At 38.9% G+C, this 18,303-nt stretch overlaps 1 protein-coding gene across 1 annotated transcript in view; it reads left to right on the forward strand.

Annotated features, from left to right (window-relative positions):
• Positions 1-17,539, forward strand: part of COL1A2 (collagen type I alpha 2 chain) — a 39,557-nt gene extending 22,018 nt beyond the window's left edge. Inside the window, exons 29-52 of the mRNA XM_086742341.1 lie at positions 45-98; positions 945-989; positions 2,541-2,639; positions 3,394-3,501; positions 4,343-4,396; positions 4,943-4,996; positions 5,575-5,628; positions 5,737-5,790; positions 5,889-5,996; positions 6,991-7,044; positions 7,138-7,191; positions 8,158-8,319; positions 9,736-9,843; positions 10,268-10,375; positions 12,088-12,141; positions 12,245-12,352; positions 12,537-12,590; positions 12,934-13,041; positions 13,665-13,718; positions 13,852-13,959; positions 14,381-14,627; positions 15,051-15,241; positions 16,318-16,560; positions 17,117-17,539. Coding sequence (XP_086598467.1) covers positions 45-98; positions 945-989; positions 2,541-2,639; positions 3,394-3,501; positions 4,343-4,396; positions 4,943-4,996; positions 5,575-5,628; positions 5,737-5,790; positions 5,889-5,996; positions 6,991-7,044; positions 7,138-7,191; positions 8,158-8,319; positions 9,736-9,843; positions 10,268-10,375; positions 12,088-12,141; positions 12,245-12,352; positions 12,537-12,590; positions 12,934-13,041; positions 13,665-13,718; positions 13,852-13,959; positions 14,381-14,627; positions 15,051-15,241; positions 16,318-16,560; positions 17,117-17,263 — 2,430 coding nt within the window. The 3' untranslated portion in view covers positions 17,264-17,539. The remainder of the gene's footprint in view (positions 1-44; positions 99-944; positions 990-2,540; positions 2,640-3,393; positions 3,502-4,342; positions 4,397-4,942; positions 4,997-5,574; positions 5,629-5,736; positions 5,791-5,888; positions 5,997-6,990; positions 7,045-7,137; positions 7,192-8,157; positions 8,320-9,735; positions 9,844-10,267; positions 10,376-12,087; positions 12,142-12,244; positions 12,353-12,536; positions 12,591-12,933; positions 13,042-13,664; positions 13,719-13,851; positions 13,960-14,380; positions 14,628-15,050; positions 15,242-16,317; positions 16,561-17,116) is intronic.
• The last annotated feature ends 764 nt before the right edge of the window (positions 17,540-18,303 follow it).

The raw sequence follows: 18,303 nt of genomic DNA on the forward strand, positions 1-18,303 counted from the left end.
CTTCTGTCTTAACTTTATTTGTATTCTTGTTTCTTTACACTTAGGGTCTGCCAGGTCCCTCGGGTCCAGCTGGTGAAGCTGGTAAACCAGGCGAAAGGGTGAGTGACAGCTACAGTGCTCCACAAGTAGGGGCAGGCATTGCATAAGCATTATGTTTAGAATTGCACATGTGGTGAAGCAAGAGCCTGTTGGATCCATTTGCCAAAACAAAGCAATCTGTGTTATATGCAAAGTTTAATAGTTCCATTTGTTAAAGCTAGCCACAAATGAAGAAGATCTATTGGAATTTGCGACACACTTTTTTTTTTTTCCCAAAGTTTTAGTATGAAACTGAGCAAAGCAAATCCTTTGCTTTTCAAGCCTTAAGCAGCAATAAAACATGCTCCCCCCTCCCCAAAAGACAAGACAGTACATGAAAAACATTTTACTTCAACTTTCTTTTGAAATCTTCAAGGTTCAATCTAACCTGCATTACCTGTATGTTTTTGCATCTCAGTTGATTTCAGTGAATTTACAATTGCATACAACTGAAGTAGCTCAATGGTAATTTAGGCTCTAGGTTCTGCGCAGTTAAAGTATGTGATGTAATCTGCAAATTGTGCATCCTGTGTGTCATAACCACCCTTCAAGTTTATAGTTACATCTCTCTACATCCCTGTAAAAGAGTTTACATTGCATGTACCTGAAAAATGAGCTTGGAATTTAATAGCTAACGCTTTCTTCAGATAAGAAATTATTACCTCATGTGTGCTTTGAGATATTGTGCAGCTATATGAAAAGGATTTATTTCTCCCTATCTAAAAGACTACTGTTAGTCTGAAGATTTTTAATATGCTGCTGCAATTTGAGAAGCACTTCTATTTACTGCTAGGAAACACAGCACAATTTAAACTAATAAGTTTGCTTTAGAAATAAGCTTTACCAATACATCTACTCTCTTCTAGGGTCTTCATGGTGAATTTGGTGTCCCTGGTCCTGCTGGCCCAAGAGTGAGTAACTCATTTGAAATCTAGTACACACTTAATAATGTGTTCAGCAATAATAGTAACTATATACAATTCCAAGTTTCTCAATGCAAACGGGTATTCTCAGTTACAGAATACAACGTATTGTATCACACTCCCAGGAATGAAGGAGAATTTTCTCTGCTCCTTGCATTTGTCAGGATATATGATTATATAGCACAATAGTTGCTAGTGTTAGTAAACTTCTAGATAAACAAGATGAATATTACTCAAGTAATGATATCCTGATGAGCTGATCTTTTTTTTTTTTTTTAATTAATGAACCTCCCAACGAGAGTGTGGATGACAAAAGACTGACCCTGCAGTGCTACACTGAGGCCTGGCACATATGAGAATTTTCATCTCCAGTGCCTATGTGCAGAGGTTTTTACCCTGACCAGTTTAGCCACACCATCCCTTGCTAGCCAGCTCCTACCTCCCATTTAATGTCTTTGTGAACAAATGGTGGGCTAAATCCAGAGCCTGGAATAGTAGCTAGAAGATATTGCTCCCCACTTCCCTTTATTCCTGCACTGTGAATACACATCTGTAGATGGCTTCATGTGGAGGCCTACCTGCATGGCAGAAAAGTCCCATATATGCAGAGCAATGAGTAATTTATAAAATGCTCAATTAATTATTTGCTTTCCAAATCCCTCTATAAAGAGGTTGATATCTAAACTACTGCTTCCTTTTTCCTTATGACTTCTGGACTAAATGTATTCATGACAAATATTCCCATTCACTCTTATCAATCATGTCAATCAGTTTAAATAGCACTTTTTCTCCCTATATTTAGTACCCTGAGGCTGTATTAGTAGCCTTGTCCTCTTTAAACTTTCATTTTGCTGATCTATCCAAGCCAACTTCCTGTTATCATTGTAGGAGCAGTTACTTGTCTCTACTCTAGGTTGCCTTAACAATCTCGTACCCATTAGAGTGATAAAAACTGGTATTTCTACCTTTGATAGATCTATTGTGCATTTAAGCCCAGTTTCTAGCTACTTCCAGATCGCCAGATGACCTCTGTTTCAGAATTTATCCTTATACCTGTTATAATGTACAGGTCACATTAGTAGGCTTTAGCTATCACCTTTATTCTTCAATATTCACCAGGCATTAGTCACTGTAAAAATAATTGTTTGCCAATTCTTATGGCTCTAATTTCACTAGAGTCTGTTATCTGCCCTCAAATTTGCATCAGAAGCTCCATTTGACAATAAAATGCAAGACACTGTTATCTGAATGAGCACAGCAGCCAAAATCCATGTTCAAGAAGTACTTCTACTTAAATTGCCAGGTGTTATCATAATGTAAAATGTAAGACTTTAATACTTCACTTTGCTGTATTTGTATCAGAAGCCAGAGCCAATTCTTATGACCAGTTTAGTTAATATCTGCACTATTCTAATATATTTCTTAATGGTTTGTTCAGGTAAAAATGCATCACATTGTCATTGCTACTAGTCAGTGCTTTTAAACCTCTGAGCTATGGAAAAATTCAAGGAAAAACTCAAATTAGACTGTCCCCTGCAGGGTGAGCGTGGTCCTCCTGGTGAAAGCGGTGCTGTCGGTCCTGCTGGTCCCATTGGAAGCCGTGGTCCATCTGGCCCACCAGGCCCTGATGGTAACAAGGTATGCCTTTTCCACCTGCCATCGCCTTACTGTTCCAGCTGCTATTGCCTCACTGTTGAGTTCGTGATGAAGGCAATCCAAAACTTTCTTTTCTAAGAACACAAGTGATTATTGGTAACAGGTAGCTACCTATACACCATAGCCACTGCATCATTTCTTCAAATAGTAGAGCTCCACCCCAGCTAGTCCACACCAATATTAAAGGTCTTATGTTTAGCACTATAGACAGCAGGAGGGGAACTCCAGTTTGGAATCAGTTTGAGTACAGCTTGTCAGCTGGATATGCTATTATTCTGCATTAAGATAGGGTCCGACATTTTTGCTAAAATTCATGCAGACTTCTATTTATAGCCACCTCTACTTGTACACAGGAAGTTCTTGAGTCTAGTACTAAAGAATTTTTTCCCCAAAACATTAGCATAATAATGAGCCATCCTCTACCAAAATAATGTTGGCTTGACGCTAATTGAATATGGGTCTTAGTTTTCAGAATTTTTGTGGGTAGCCTTTCCACCAAAGTTTAGTCTGGAATATGGGACACCCTAAAACCTCAGGAGCCCACAGTATCAGAGGGAGTTCGCATCTGGCATCTTCAGTAGTTGAAAAAGTAAACTAAGTACATAGTTTAAGATTAAATACTCTACTCACACTACTTACAAGCAGCGGGACGATGGGCAAAGGAGTAATGACAAAATTTTGTTCCAAATTGTGTGAACGATTTGATCTGTCTTACATAATATGCTGTTGCTGCTAGGGTGAACCTGGCAATGTTGGTGCTGCTGGTGGTCCTGGTCCTGCTGGCCCTGGTGGAATCCCAGGAGAAAGAGGTGCTGCTGGTATTCCAGGAGGCAAGGGTGAAAAGGTAAGGTGGACGGTCTGACCTGCTTTGTTATGGCATGCACAGGTTTGGGAGATGCATGAATTTCATTAATTTAAAAAAACCTGCAGGTTATCCCAATGTGACTTTTATTTACTGTGAAACTGTATTACATGATGAGTCATTAGTAGTAAAAAAGTAGAGGTTTTGTTGGTCTCACAGACCAATGTTCTGTAAAAACAATATTTCATAAAACACTATGTACTGACATGCAGATTAATGCATAAGAGTAGGATGTATTAGAATGAAGAGATAGAACAGAGTGCTGGTCTGATTTCTTGACACTAGTGATGGCCAGGATATAACTTTTTGTTATACAAAATATATGGCATTTTATGTGACCAGTCATATGATATCATTGTTTTTAACAGTTCTTTTCCTGCCTCAAATAGAAAGTATAACATGAATACCCAAAAGAATTTTTAAATATGCTTATTTCTTGACTAAAAGAAAGGGGATTTTGAGTGGGGATTTACATTCAGCATTTGGAATCTACATGAACTTTGTTTTGTATTTTTAATTCCATGCAAAATTCTTGCCACTTGAGGGAAACTAAACAGGTTCCCCATGAAAGAGGCAGGCTTATAATTCTGAAAGGCATGTCAGTCCCCTTTGTCTGCAAATTCTTGCTTTGCAAGTCAGTTCATACTCAGCAGTAAGATGAAATAATAATCGGAGTCCAATCCCCAAACAAACTAGCATGATAAGCATCTCATACAATATCCAAGTAGTACATGGATACTTAGCAAACGGTTCAAGACTTCTTTCATACAAACTATTGTGTTTGTTACCAATATAATGCTTTTCTCTGCTGTGTGTATTCTAGGGTCCCCCAGGCCTGAGAGGTGATACTGGCGCAACAGGAAGAGATGGTGCTCGTGTAAGTATCTTTTGGTTCTACTTGAGTTTACCTTGCTACACTTCAGAACATAAGTGAATAAAAAGGATGTTCAGGATTTTCATTTGCATTTTCTCTTATATCTGCTCACTTTTGATACAAATCAGTATGATTTTGTTGTCCCTTGTCCAGGGATGCTTGAATTTGGGGGAAGAGAGAGAAAAAAATAATATATGTATATAAAATATATAACTTCTCATGCACACAAGCAGAGAAATGACAGGAGCAGAAAACCTTGTGTTTTACAGACAGTTGTTCAGTGTGACGCTATCCTGTTTGACTTTATGGGCTCAGCCCAGACAGCTAATTCTAAAGGCAGCCTGCAAAGCCACAGAAAATTAGCATTAATTTTCTGTCTGTCTTAGAATTCATACTTTGGAAGGAAAATAACAGAATATATTTTGGTTTATATTGAGAATAGCTAGAAGAAAGTCACATACCTGGAGAAAAAGAAAGAGAAAAAACATTAAAGATAGTCACTCCTGCTTACATTTTGTTAGAAATAGTGTCCTGTCTCTTGACTTGTAGGGTCTCCCTGGTGCTATTGGTGCTCCTGGCCCTGCTGGTGGTGCTGGTGATCGGGTAAGTCCACTCTTTGAATTAAAAAGTGTCTTGTTTGTTTATGCAATTTACCCATGCATGAATATTTAAGAGGAGGAGTTTCATAAAAACCAGTTCCATCTTTCTAGTGTGCATGAATTCTGCAAGTTTTTCAGATTTGGGAGCAAGCATTATGGAAACTGTAGAACAATTCAATGAAGTTTGCCATAGCACCCCAAACCTTTTCCTAAAATGGCAGGGAAGGGATGCACATCTACATGGCAGTGGGTTATATGGGGAGAAGATTCTGCTTTAGGCTTTGTTCTGAATTCTTCCTAGTTGAGGCTAATCTCCATAATCCTTCTCACACAGTGAGAAGAGGTTTTGATATGGTGATGAACAATCATGCATTATCTCAGAATTATTCTTTATCCTGTCTGATTATCATTAGAAATTATTAATACAGGGCAGGTCAGAACAGAAGCATTGTCAGTAACATCCTCTCCATTAGAGACACAAGGTAACTTGCTATGTGCATCTGTACCACAAGATCAGCCCTGTTCGGATTGCAGTAAGGCCTTCCCTGACAATATCATAATGTTTTCTGCCATCTGTTTTAGGGTGAAGGAGGTCCTGCTGGTCCCGCTGGTCCTGCTGGTGCTCGTGGTATCCCTGTAAGTAGAAATTCCTACAACTACTCCTGTGTCAAACACATGATGTTCAGAAAAATGCCCTTTTAAAGCCCATTCCAACCAGTCCTCTTTTCTTTGTCCTCTCTTTAGGGTGAACGTGGTGAACCTGGTCCTGTAGGTCCTAGTGGATTTGCTGGACCTCCTGTGAGTACTGTTTGCGCTTTCCTCTTATTGATGCCATGCCATTCCTCTACTCCCCTAGCATGCTTCTCCAACTCCTTGTTCTGTTTTTCTGCCCATAGGGTGCAGCTGGTCAGCCTGGTGCTAAAGGCGAGCGTGGACCTAAAGGACCTAAGGGTGAAGTTGGGCCAACGGGTGCTATTGGCCCAGTTGGTGCTTCTGGACCACCAGTAAGTGAACTGGGTCTTTGTTAAATGCATGGTTCTTAACTGTGCTGTGCAAGCAATACACTAGCCTGAAGGCCTTGAATTTTGAAGAGGTAATTAAAAAAAGAAACAGAACTTCAAGCTAGGTTGTGAGGAAAGTCACCATACTGATTTTCATACATTATATAAACTTTGTCAATCTATTTATGTGGGCTCAGATCGTGAGTCTGGAACTGAAATGAAGAGAAAAAAAAATAATTTTCAACTTGCCCTGAAGATCTGCAAAGTCAGTCTATCTTGGACCATACAGGGGGTGATTGTGGGTAAGTTCTGAGCTGAGGATGATGGTATCTTCCTCTCAAAGACAGGATGTGCTGTCGCAGTCTGACTTTCAGACCCTGTCATCCAGAAGCATATGTGCAAATTCATTTGTGCACCCACTTGCACACAGGCTTTTCATGTGCAAACATCTTTATAGCCCGAAGATATATATACATTTGACATGCATTCAGCCCATTATTGGGGAACAGGTTGAAACGATGCAGAAAGTCAGGCTCTGGTATTTCAAATACTGTGTAGTCTTGCAAGATAACATGGCTTGGGGTCCTTACTGTATGTTTCCAATAGAGCAATATGAGGCCCTTGCACTACTGCTCTGAAATTAGTCATACAGTGCAAACAGAGGAGTTGCTATTCTTTGCCGTACTGTATCTTTGACGTTTTGACTTCCAGGTTTGCTTAGATGCACACAACATTTGCAAGGCAAATTCATTTGAATCATAAATACCTTATGCAATTCTTCTCAGTCCTTACGATACTGATTTAAAATGTTTGTGAGAATTTACTACCCTAGTTTCAGGATAAGAGTTGTGGTTTTGGGCCCAGTCCTCCTCCTATTAAAGTAAAAAGCAAAATTGCCCATAACTTTCATGAGAGTGAGACTGAGCCCTTATTCTACATAGGGAACATTAACAGTCTTTGCTTGATTCATCTGTCTTTTTCACTCCTTCATACATAGGGTCCTGCTGGTGCTGCTGGTCCTGCTGGCCCTCGTGGTGATGCTGGTCCTCCTGTAAGTCTTCAGGCTTTTGGCATTGACATTGTTGCTTTTCATGAAGTCATTGTTTCCTTTAAACGAAATCTTCCTTTTCATTTTTATTTTTAGGGCATGACTGGTTTCCCTGGTGCTGCTGGAAGAGTTGGTCCTCCTGGCCCTGCTGTAAGTAACTAATGAAGAAGTTCTAATGGGATATAAGTCAGAAGTTACATTGGTTAGGGATAATCCTGATTTTTGTTACATGGACACAAATTCTAACTAACTGCTCTGGAATCAACTCAGATCCTCAGCCATAGAACTGGATGAGATATGAAAAAGCCTCTTAACTGTTCGAACTCCCAGAGTGGCAGTTATGCATTTAGTTGTTTGGGTTGTTTTAAAATCCATCAAGCATCCCTCTGCACCTTGAGGCACCTAACCATTTGTAAAAAGCTGTGTCTTGCTTTTGTTCACTGTGAGTAATGGCATAGCCATTGATTTTGAGTGGAATAAGAAGATCATGTCCTATATGAAAAAAGAATGTTAAGGCTATCTTCTGTCCACACTTTCTAAAGTCTCTGCAGTTCCAGCCCCTGTGTCAAGTAGGGAAATCTCTTGTAGTGTTTAAGAATGTGAATCCTTGCTTCTTTATTTTTCAGCCAAAAATTCTCATTTCAAATTGACATTTGTAATTTTCTTTTCAAGAATTTTCTTTTCAAGACTCGTGTTTCGAGTCTTTACCAAAAGGCACTTCTTTCCTTAGACAACCTACATTTAAATATATTGTAAATCTCACTATCCAAAGCAAATAATCCTGTTCAATTGGAAGAGTTTTCTTCTCATAGTTTTTATAGTTGCAATTAATTTTTTTCCAAACCAAATAAGTATTTTGTTGCCATATTTTGCCACTTTCACCTGCACTGAGTAAAAATAAATAAAATCCCTCAGCTCAATAATTGTACTGATTCCAGCTATCCACTGCTAACAAAAGCTGTAGAAGTTGCTGCTTCAGAACAGCTGATAACCTGTTTATTGCAAAGCACAATTTTTGTACCTGGACATAAAATGAAACTTCTCCCTGCTCTCCCAGTTAATGGGTCTGTATTGTAATGATATGTAATGGTATGTAATATTCATTCTCAATCCTAGGGTATCACTGGTCCTCCTGGTCCTCCTGGCCCAGCTGGAAAAGATGGTGCTAGAGGTCTACGTGGTGATGTTGGTCCAGTTGGCCGTACTGGTGAACAAGGTATTGCTGGCCCACCTGGTTTTGCTGGTGAGAAAGGTCCATCCGGAGAGGCTGGTGCTGCTGTAAGTTATTGAGTATCAAATCTCATTAAAAATGTTTCTCTTCAAGTAAATGTTATGGCTTCTAAGATACTTCTGGTATTTGTTGAAGGGCTTTTCTCTTTTTATCCACAAATTTAGCAAAGCTTTTAAGTAGAAGCTCCACTGAGACTCAAGAAATTGTTTATAGATATATTTGACAAGTATGCCATAAAAAGTGAACCGAATCTTTGGGTCAGGTTTTTCTCTCTTTTTTTCTTGTGGTAAGTTGCATCTTTCTCTGCAAGTAGCCCAAGTGAAAGCAACAAGGCTAACTGCAGAAGAAACTGCTACTTAGCCTGAGAAAGGGAAGCAGAGTATCCTACTCTGAAATTGAGCATCATGGATGGAAAAATGGGGAACATGTGAACATCCATTTAGAACAATCTCAATTAATTTCTGCATCAGAAACTCTAATTTGTGGTGAACACAAGGTTAAAGTTGTCTAATTCCAGAGTGGCTTAGAATTATGCAAATAAATAAAGCACTTTTGAGTGTCTTTAAGCTTGCACATCCAGAATTACTGGAATTTTTAAAGTCAGACACATTTCTGTCTTACAGAAGTGTGCAGTTTTGTGAATTGCCACTCTGTTGTTTCTCAATAAAAAATTACAGAAATTTATTCTGTGATCTGCAGAAGTTGCAGCTGAGAATGAAATCTTGTGTTATTGTCAGACATATATGTTCAAATTTTGAAAGTGACAATTGAAAAGTTGCCATTTAATGTCCAGTATAAAGCAGTAATTTTTTTAAAGTTTTATGTTCTAATCTAATTTCAGTTATGAAAAACATAATTGAACTAGTAGGCCTGACTAAGTTAGGATAATAATTTAGGGTAATCTGTCAGAATTATTTTTTTTGCCAAGTTTAGCACCACATACGCACCACACATTTCAAGAAAATGGAAAAATCACTAAACTGAACAACCTTTACCTTTCAGATGGTCAGTAGAGAGCTCTAAGGGTTGTTTGGAGATGTCAGATACCACCAGAGATCTTCTAAGGCTGTTTCAGGATCAGTCTCAGATGATCGGTCTCTTCGCTATGGAATCCCCTCACACAGTCTTCTTCTCTGTACTGAATACCCTAGTTTTCATGCATCACCCACTGTTACTGAATGTCAAGGGGAAAAGCATGTGTATAGTGTTGTTCAGAAACAGCATTTTCACTGGAAAAAGTTGTGAGGGGAGTATAACTGGCATTACGATCTTGTAGACCTTTAGCTTTGGAGTTTGAAGCCTTATGGTCTGGTTACAACTTCTTCCATGCAGGAACTAGCCCTGACACACATTGAGATCCATTGAGTAGCTGGTACAGTTGTAGAGCAAAACAAATGAGAAATGTGGAGGGCCATAAAAATTGATTTTTCTCTGTTGATATAAATATTCTCTTCATGTCCTAGGGTCCTCCTGGTACCCCAGGCCCTCAGGGTATCCTTGGTGCTCCTGGTATCCTTGGTCTGCCTGGATCTCGGGGAGAACGTGGTCTTCCAGGCATCTCTGGAGCAACAGTGAGTATATGACTAGTTAACTACTTTAAACAGATAGGTGTAAAGAAAAAAGTTGAGGTCTCCTCTTAAGGGAAACCAGGGCAAAGGAGATGTAGATTCTGCTGTTTCCATTGCTGCTGGAAACAAAGGATATGGACCTAACAGACTTAGAGCAGTGGAAGAAATTATTGTTTGCTGCAGACAAACAAGACTTGTGTCTGCAGGCAAGCATATTTTCTATCAGAGGTTTCTGATAGAAGAGGTAGAAAATTTAGAATGAAGATAATATTTGGTATAGTTAGGTATGTTTCTTGTGTCCTGGTCTGTTTCACTTCCAGAATTTATTGAAGAGAAAAGTTTCTTTTAGATATAGACTAAAAGTTCTGTAAGACTGGTTTGTGTTGTATTATAATGTCACATTTTGTTACCACTGTTCCTGTATTAGGGTGAACCTGGTCCTCTGGGTGTTTCTGGTCCTCCTGGTGCACGTGGTCCCTCTGGTCCTGTGGGTTCTCCTGGTCCAAATGGTGCTCCTGGTGAAGCTGGTCGTGATGTAAGCTATGTCTTATTGCCTCTTCAGGACTGCTTTTCTTTTATTCTAAGCTAAAGACAAATACACAGAAAAGATGAATGTAACTGGAGGTTGTTCTGCAAGTAAACTTGGACCTTCTGGTGTCTTCAAGGAAAATTATAGCAGGATTCTAATAGATGTGGATACCCGTTCCCAACTAGGTGACATATTCCTCAAGGCACAAGTTGTGTCTGAAATACATCCTGGAGTCACTATCAAAATCTTCAACATTTTACTTAATTGCCAAGAAAGATGGAGTGGGAAAAAGATTACTTCATTGCTGGAGCTGAGAAAAATAGTACACCCCCAGGGGTAAGGTTTTGTCCATAGAGAAGAATACATCAGGAAAGCTTGTTATCAGCAAATTTTCTTAAGCATTATGTTACATGCAATGTACATATCTTTCAGGGAAGTATAAAAATTGCAGTCACTTTTACTTAAGAGATGTAGTGATTTGTGGTATTAAAGACAAAGTGTTTTTTTAACGTAAGACCCACCCAGAAGGCATATGAAGCACATTACACAAAATGTTGGGATTCAGTTATTGGACTTGTGCAACACTCAGGACTATTTTGGAGTAGACAGAAGTGTAGTAGAACAGATACACTTCCACGCTGTGGCTGAGCTGCATAGTGTTTCCCAATGTGCATTCCCTCCCCGTAAACTGTAAAGTATGTTTGTAGGCTAAAAACATGATGGAACAAACTCTTGCCTGTGTGGCAGGTACTGCTGAACTGTGGAGATCAGTGCAGGTTAAGATGCAATGGAGGACCTCAGTCCTGTGCAGAAGGGGGAACGTGGGAACACGAGTGGAACAAATTGCTCCCTCTAATGCGCTGCTTTATGGATGATTACTTGGAGGACAGTGCCCTGCTCACAGTTCTTCATAGAGCAGCAAATAAACTTATCCAGCCAATTTAACCATCCAAGTTAGTAGTTCACCTTGAAGAAGGGTGTCCATACAGTGGCTATATATTACTTACATTGTAAGAACAGTTAAAAGTATTTACGTTATCTGTCTCCTGTAAGGATAACTATATAAAGCTTTCTCTGGGCCTTATCGGGGAAGCTTATTTGATAACCTGAAGCATTGTTAATACAGGACTCCTATGAGTCCTGAGACTCACAGGATTTCCAAGAGATCAGAGAATAGTATTTTTATTTTATAAGTACTAAAAAGAAATAAGCTTTCAGTTCTGTGGGAATTTTCTGAAGGAAAAGGTTTGCTAGTGTACACAATGAAACAGCTGAAGTGAAATTAACATTCACAAAGGAAGCCATTTAAGCTTGTGAAGTAACATAACAAAGTAATTTAACTATGACTACTGTTGAAGTACTTTTCTCACCACAGACATTTTTCACCTAAAAAGTAAGTTTCAGTTTTACAAGAGTACAAGCTAGGTGAAGACAGCTATTGTCTTGACCTTTTAATTTAGAGAAATAGCAAAACTCAGTAATTTTATTCTATACTGAACTTGTGAAACCTAAAATATTTGAAGACCATGTTATTTTTCTTACCGTATTAGTATATTTAAGGGATTTGAGAGTGGCATTTATAAGGAAAAGTCTAGATCTTCAAGATTTATGCTATCCCATCTCAATGTTTTCTTGCTCTCATTGGGAGCAATTAGACTGATTCACAGTTCTGTGTGAGATCAAGGTTGGTGGAATTTAATGCTTTTTCTTGGCAACAGGGCAATCCTGGAAACGATGGTCCTCCAGGCCGTGATGGTGCTCCTGGTTTCAAGGTAACTTGTTCTTTTATTTTATTTCATAATCATGGAAGAAATATTCCAATAAGTGTAAGTCAGTAGTAACACAGTCTCTCCCTTTGCATTACTTTGTTCCCAGGGCGAGCGTGGTGCTCCTGGTAACCCTGGTCCCAGTGGTGCTCTGGGTGCTCCTGGTCCTCATGGCCAAGTTGGTCCTTCTGGAAAGCCTGGAAACCGTGGTGATCCTGTAAGTCCATGAGACCTTATTCTTTTTTATCAACACAAGACTAAGATTTGTCCATTGTATATTTACATTATACGTCAAACCCATATAATATGTGGATAATTGCTTTCTGCAGAGATGTGTTGAGCATGGAATCATTTTAGGTATAATATACAGCAGTGACATACATTTTCTATTCCTGTTTCAGGGTCCTGCTGGCGCTGTCGGTCCTGCTGGTGCTTTTGGTCCAAGAGGTCTTGCTGTAAGTCTGATTTCTAAATACATTACCACACTGATGCAAGAAGAGAAAACATGCTTTATTAATAAGGACTCATGACTCTGCTCAAGATATAGGCCCAAAAAGTAGTGCTTAAGGAGCTGTAAATATTTGTAGACCTAGAAAGTTAATCAGCATTCTTATGGGACTGATCCTGAAGCTTTTGAGATTGATACTCTTCCTGAGTGTGTTAATAGGATGTGTATATATATATATCAGGGGCAACCTATGTCATAGTGTAGATTCCTCATGCTTAATTCTTACTTTGACAATAGTATATACTGGAAGCCTTCTGTTTTGTTCCTCTGACACCTATATACCTTCCTAGGGCCCACAAGGTCCACGTGGTGAGAAAGGTGCACCTGGTGATAAGGGACCTAGAGGTCTGCCTGGCTTGAAGGGACACAATGGATTGCAGGGTCTTCCTGGTCTTGCTGTAAGTAAATGATCTTCAATATTTTGAATATAAAGAGTAACCCAACCGGTTGATACCACTTACTCCACTCTGCATCATCTTTCAAAGGCCATAAGATCCTCTTTAATGCTCAATGCTCTTCACATAAAATGGCAAATTTTGATAGTGCCACTGATAGCTGGCTTTAGAACTGTGAATACCATTGGTTGCCCTGAAACTCGACTGCATTTGGCTAGCACAGATTTCAAAAAGCTCTGCCTTTTTTTAAATAGTAATTCTTATTTTGGACAGAAATTGTAAAGACTTTGTATCACAGAGAAGCAGAAGTAATTTATAGATCTTCTTCCCTTTAAATTCTAGTATCCCCTTTAGGAATTCTGACTTTTAAAACCTTCTCTGAAAATCTGAAGAAACTATATAAAATGCTATAGGTTATCCCCTTAAATACTTCTTTATAGTCTCTCTCCTACCTCCCCCAAACAGGCCTTTTATACCCCAGCTCCACTAACAAATGCCATTAGCCCTAGATTCCCATTGTCTGAGCCCAAATACACATGCTGACTTTAGCTCCTTCTTGAATCGTGCTAATAGAAACGTGTGCCACTGTGTTTTTTTACTGACTATGCATGTATCTTTCCCAATAGGGCCAACATGGTGATCAAGGTCCTCCTGGTAACAACGGCCCTGCTGGCCCAAGGGTATGTAAATTTAAGAGCATATTCAAAAAAACTCTCCCATTCTTTTTGTGCAATATATATGTACCCTCTCATTTATATGAATATCTATTGTAGTATTTTCTACTGTCATTAAACTGTTTAAGTTTTCTTTTAGGGTCCCCCTGGTCCTTCTGGTCCTCCTGGTAAAGATGGTCGCAATGGTCTCCCTGGACCTATTGGCCCTGCTGGTGTGCGTGGCTCTCATGGTAGCCAAGGCCCTGCTGTGAGTATAACTTGCTTTTTGTTGATTTAAGACATTTATGTCACATTTATGTCACAAGAAAATTACTTCAAAAGCCTATCAGTTTAGGAAAAGATGTGATTTTATTTATTTAAAAAAAAAAAGTCCAAATGTCTGTTGTTATTTAACATTAAGCATTTCCCTAATAGGCCTAAACCCGAAGCCCTTGTTCATTCCTCATGGCCAGACAGCAAATACACAAAGATGTGGTGGTCCTGCACTGTGCATCTTCTACTGCTTGAGCTCATAGTGGTCACCACAGGGCAGGTCCATATGCGCTGCCTCACATTAGAGCTCAGGGTGCTGGGAGTTAAGTAGGACTATGCATGTGTGGAAGCATTTAATTGAGAGAACCATATGTCTAATAGAATCCTTCTTGCCTTTTGCTTTTGAAAAACTTCAGGGTCCTCCTGGTCCTCCTGGTCCTCCTGGTCCCCCTGGTCCCAATGGTGGTGGATACGAAGTTGGCTATGATGCAGAATACTACCGGGCTGATCAGCCTTCTCTCAGACCCAAGGATTATGAAGTTGATGCCACTCTGAAAACGTTGAACAACCAAATTGAGACCCTGCTGACCCCAGAAGGCTCCAGAAAGAACCCAGCTCGCACCTGCCGTGACCTAAGACTTAGCCACCCAGAGTGGAGCAGCGGTATGTTAGTGCCAGAGATCTGCCCTTTCTAGATCAAGGAGTACTTCCAGCTTATTAGCTTTCTTTGATAAATAGTATCCTTGGCCACTCAATGAAAATACTAAATGACTAATGAAGTTCTCTCTCCCTTCACGGAAAATAGATACAAGAACATTCTGAAAAGCACTTTATAGCCATTGCTGCATGGTTATTGCAATAATTTTTCAAAATAATACAAAAATATTTGAGTCTACCTTTCAAAGACAATTTTTTATCCATTAACAATCCAAAATACATATTTATCCCAGTTATCACTTTAATATTGTACCTAGTTGTGATATTTATGACCTCTCTCTGAGTTCCTATATCAAACAAGTGAATATAAACTGAATCCAAATGCTGGACTGAGTGAACTATTGTTCACATTTCTTTCCTCCACGGCAGGCTTCTACTGGATTGATCCTAACCAAGGCTGCTCTGCAGATGCCATTAGAGCATACTGTGACTTTTCTACTGGTGAGACTTGCATCCATGCCAACCCTGACAACATTCCTGCCAAGAACTGGTATGTCAACAAGAACCCCAAGGACAGGAAGCACGTATGGTTTGGTGAAACTATCAATGGTGGCAGCCAGGTAAGTGATGTATGGGAGCATGATTGTTTCCTACAGTGCTGTCTGAAGAATTTCCAATTCACTGACTCTCAGCAAGCAAACACATAAATTAAACTGTCTTAGAGGAGAAATATGAAAAAGGGAACTACCCTTTATCTTAAGGGAACAAAGGTCCAGTTCTGGTTTGGATCACAATTTGCCAAAATGATTTTTCAGTATTGTTCTAATTTTTCTTCGTGTCTGCAAATCGTCAATTCAGCATGACTTACGGCTATTGCTAAGGGAAGCCTGGACTAGAATATAGTACATTAGTATAAAGGCAGTTCAGAAACTGTCTGAAAAAGTAAAAAAAACATTTTTGCTTATTCTTTTAATTGAGATTTTTTACATATGACACTGTTCTTGGAAAGATAGATCCTAAGTGTATGCCACCATAACATTCAGAATTGCCAGTGTGAGTAAAAACAAGAAATATGTCTACTTGCACACTAGACACTGTACCAGTGGATTATAAATAAATCACTTTGGTACAGCTAAGGAGATCTAAATACACAATTTTTAAATGAAATTGAGTTGATCTTATGATGAAATCACAATGTTCAAGATCTTTGAGATAAGAACATAAAATTGATCACACTGGGTCAGAACAAGAGTCTAGGGTAGTCTAGCATCCTACTTCTTACAGTGGCTAAAAGTAGATGCTGTAAAAGAATGTAAGAATGAAGTAAACATTTGTAATATCCATAGACACTATTCTGTTAGACTCAAAAAAAAATTCAGAGTTTTCTTGAGACATTGCCTCTGTGTATCTATGGAAACAACAGATTTCTCTTCCTTGAAATTGTCAGATCTTGTCTTTGAATCCACATAAACTGTTAGCACTCTATCTTGGAACAGAGTTCTAGAATTTAACTACATCGACTAATTTCTGATTTTCAACCTACCTCCTACTGGTTTTATTTGATGCAATAGAGAAGTGATTGCAGACTTAACGTGATTTTTTTTAATGTTCCTAGAGCAAATATCATGTGTTTCCATTACAAACATCCACCTTTATCCCAACAACACAATTGACTGGATTCCTTTCTGTTTTTCAGTTTGAATACAATGATGAAGGAGTGACCTCAAAGGATATGGCCACCCAGCTTGCTTTCATGCGTCTGCTGGCCAACCATGCCTCCCAGAACATCACCTACCACTGCAAGAACAGCATTGCCTACATGGATGAGGAAACTGGCAACCTTAAAAAGGCTGTTATACTGCAGGGATCCAATGATGTTGAACTACGAGCCGAAGGCAACAGCAGATTCACTTTCAGTGTTCTTGAGGACGGCTGCTCTGTAAGTAATGCAAAAACCACAGGCACAATGATTGCCCATGGTTAAGCACGTGATTAGGAACGGAATTGTGCTTTGATTCAGGATTAGATTATCAGTCAGACTAGTGAAGATAAATAGCCTACAAAACCAATTATGCCAGATCTTTAACAAGTGGAAAGGACTGGGGTACAAACAAAGCCTATCTTGTACTGTGCAGTGTGGCAAAAATAATAAAGTTTTTCAGAGGGACCAGACACAAATTCTGTGTAAACTGAAGACATGAGAGAATTGTGCAGAAGCTGTAGGAGGGACAAGATCTTTTAAGTCAGGGTTCTCTGAGGATTTAACATCAGTGTCAATAATATGGCAGTTAATGTAGAACATCACACATATGACTTCAGAAGATTAAATATTTTCTCTGTATCAGAGACATAAATAGTTGGATATGGGTATCTGATTTGTAAACAATGGCAGCAACATTAATATGGAATTCTTTCAGAAATCACCCATTCAGGTGAAAAAAATTCTCAATACTATGAACAATGCAATAAAAATTGTAATGAATTTTCTCTTGCAGAGAAAGAACAATCAATGGGGCAAAACGATCATTGAATACAGAACAAATAAGCCATCTCGCTTGCCCATCCTTGACATTGCACCTTTGGATATTGGCGGCGCTGACCAAGAATTCGGTTTGGACATTGGCCCAGTCTGTTTCAAATGAATGAACTAAAATTAACTTAAAGCCTCTCCCAAATTATTCTCTTGTCATTTCTTTTTATAATGAAAGCTGACTCCTTCCATTTCTTCTGTTCATCTACTTGCTTAAACTCTGGGCGAAAGAGAAGGAGAAGAATTGATTGGAGCATTGTGCAATGAAATTTAATACAGCCCCAAAAGGACTTGGAAGTCTTTCAAGATTTAACACCTTGTTTTGGGAAATGTCAACCTTTGTAAAGAAAAAAAAAAGCAAAATAAAAAATCATGAAAGTTTGCACCACTTGTGGCCTTTGAATATCTTCCACAGAGGAAGTTTAAAACCACAACTTCCAAAGGTTTAAACTACCTCATACACTAAATCAAGTGTGATCCACATCTTTTGTAGGTACTTCTCCATGTGATCTGAGGTACTTCCAGTTCCACTCAGAATACAGTGGTGCTAATTGCATTATTACAGAGTATCTTTCCAATACTTGAACTTTGATGGTGCTAGTAGCATTTACAGTATCACTTCTCTGTTTCTTCGAAGTCTGTCTCAAAACTTGGAATGTCCTGTCTCACCCGCAGCTTAAGCATGTGGATCATTTTTCCTCATCTTTGTCCTCTTCCTCCAAAATCAGGTGCTCCTGCTTTCAAATCTCATTTCCATCTTCTACAATGGGTAAAAAAAAAAAAAATCATAATTTCTCAAAAAAAAGAAAAATGTATTTTGTATATGTGAGATGTTTAAATAAATTGTGAAAAAATTAAATAAAGCATGTCCAGTGTTCCAAAAGAAACTATTTAATGAGTTAAGTTACTTGCTTAGATGCATTGGCAGATATTCATACCTAGAATTTACAATACATTTGCATTACTGCAACTATCTTAGCCCCTTGCTGTAAAACATTTGCTCGGAACATTTGAAGTCTGCCTACAACTGTCTTAAGGGTGTGATTGTCTATTCAGCTCTCCAGTTCATCACCACCTTTTTGAAAAGTCCACAAGAGACTTAGTAACTCCATGTTCATAGTAGAAGAAGTTCAAAAGCAGCAATAATTCCTT

Source organism: Chlamydotis macqueenii, chromosome 2, assembly GCF_036417535.1.
Source record: "Chlamydotis macqueenii isolate bChlMac1 chromosome 2, bChlMac1.mat, whole genome shotgun sequence".
NCBI classification, from domain to species: Eukaryota; Metazoa; Chordata; class Aves; order Otidiformes; family Otididae; genus Chlamydotis; species Chlamydotis macqueenii.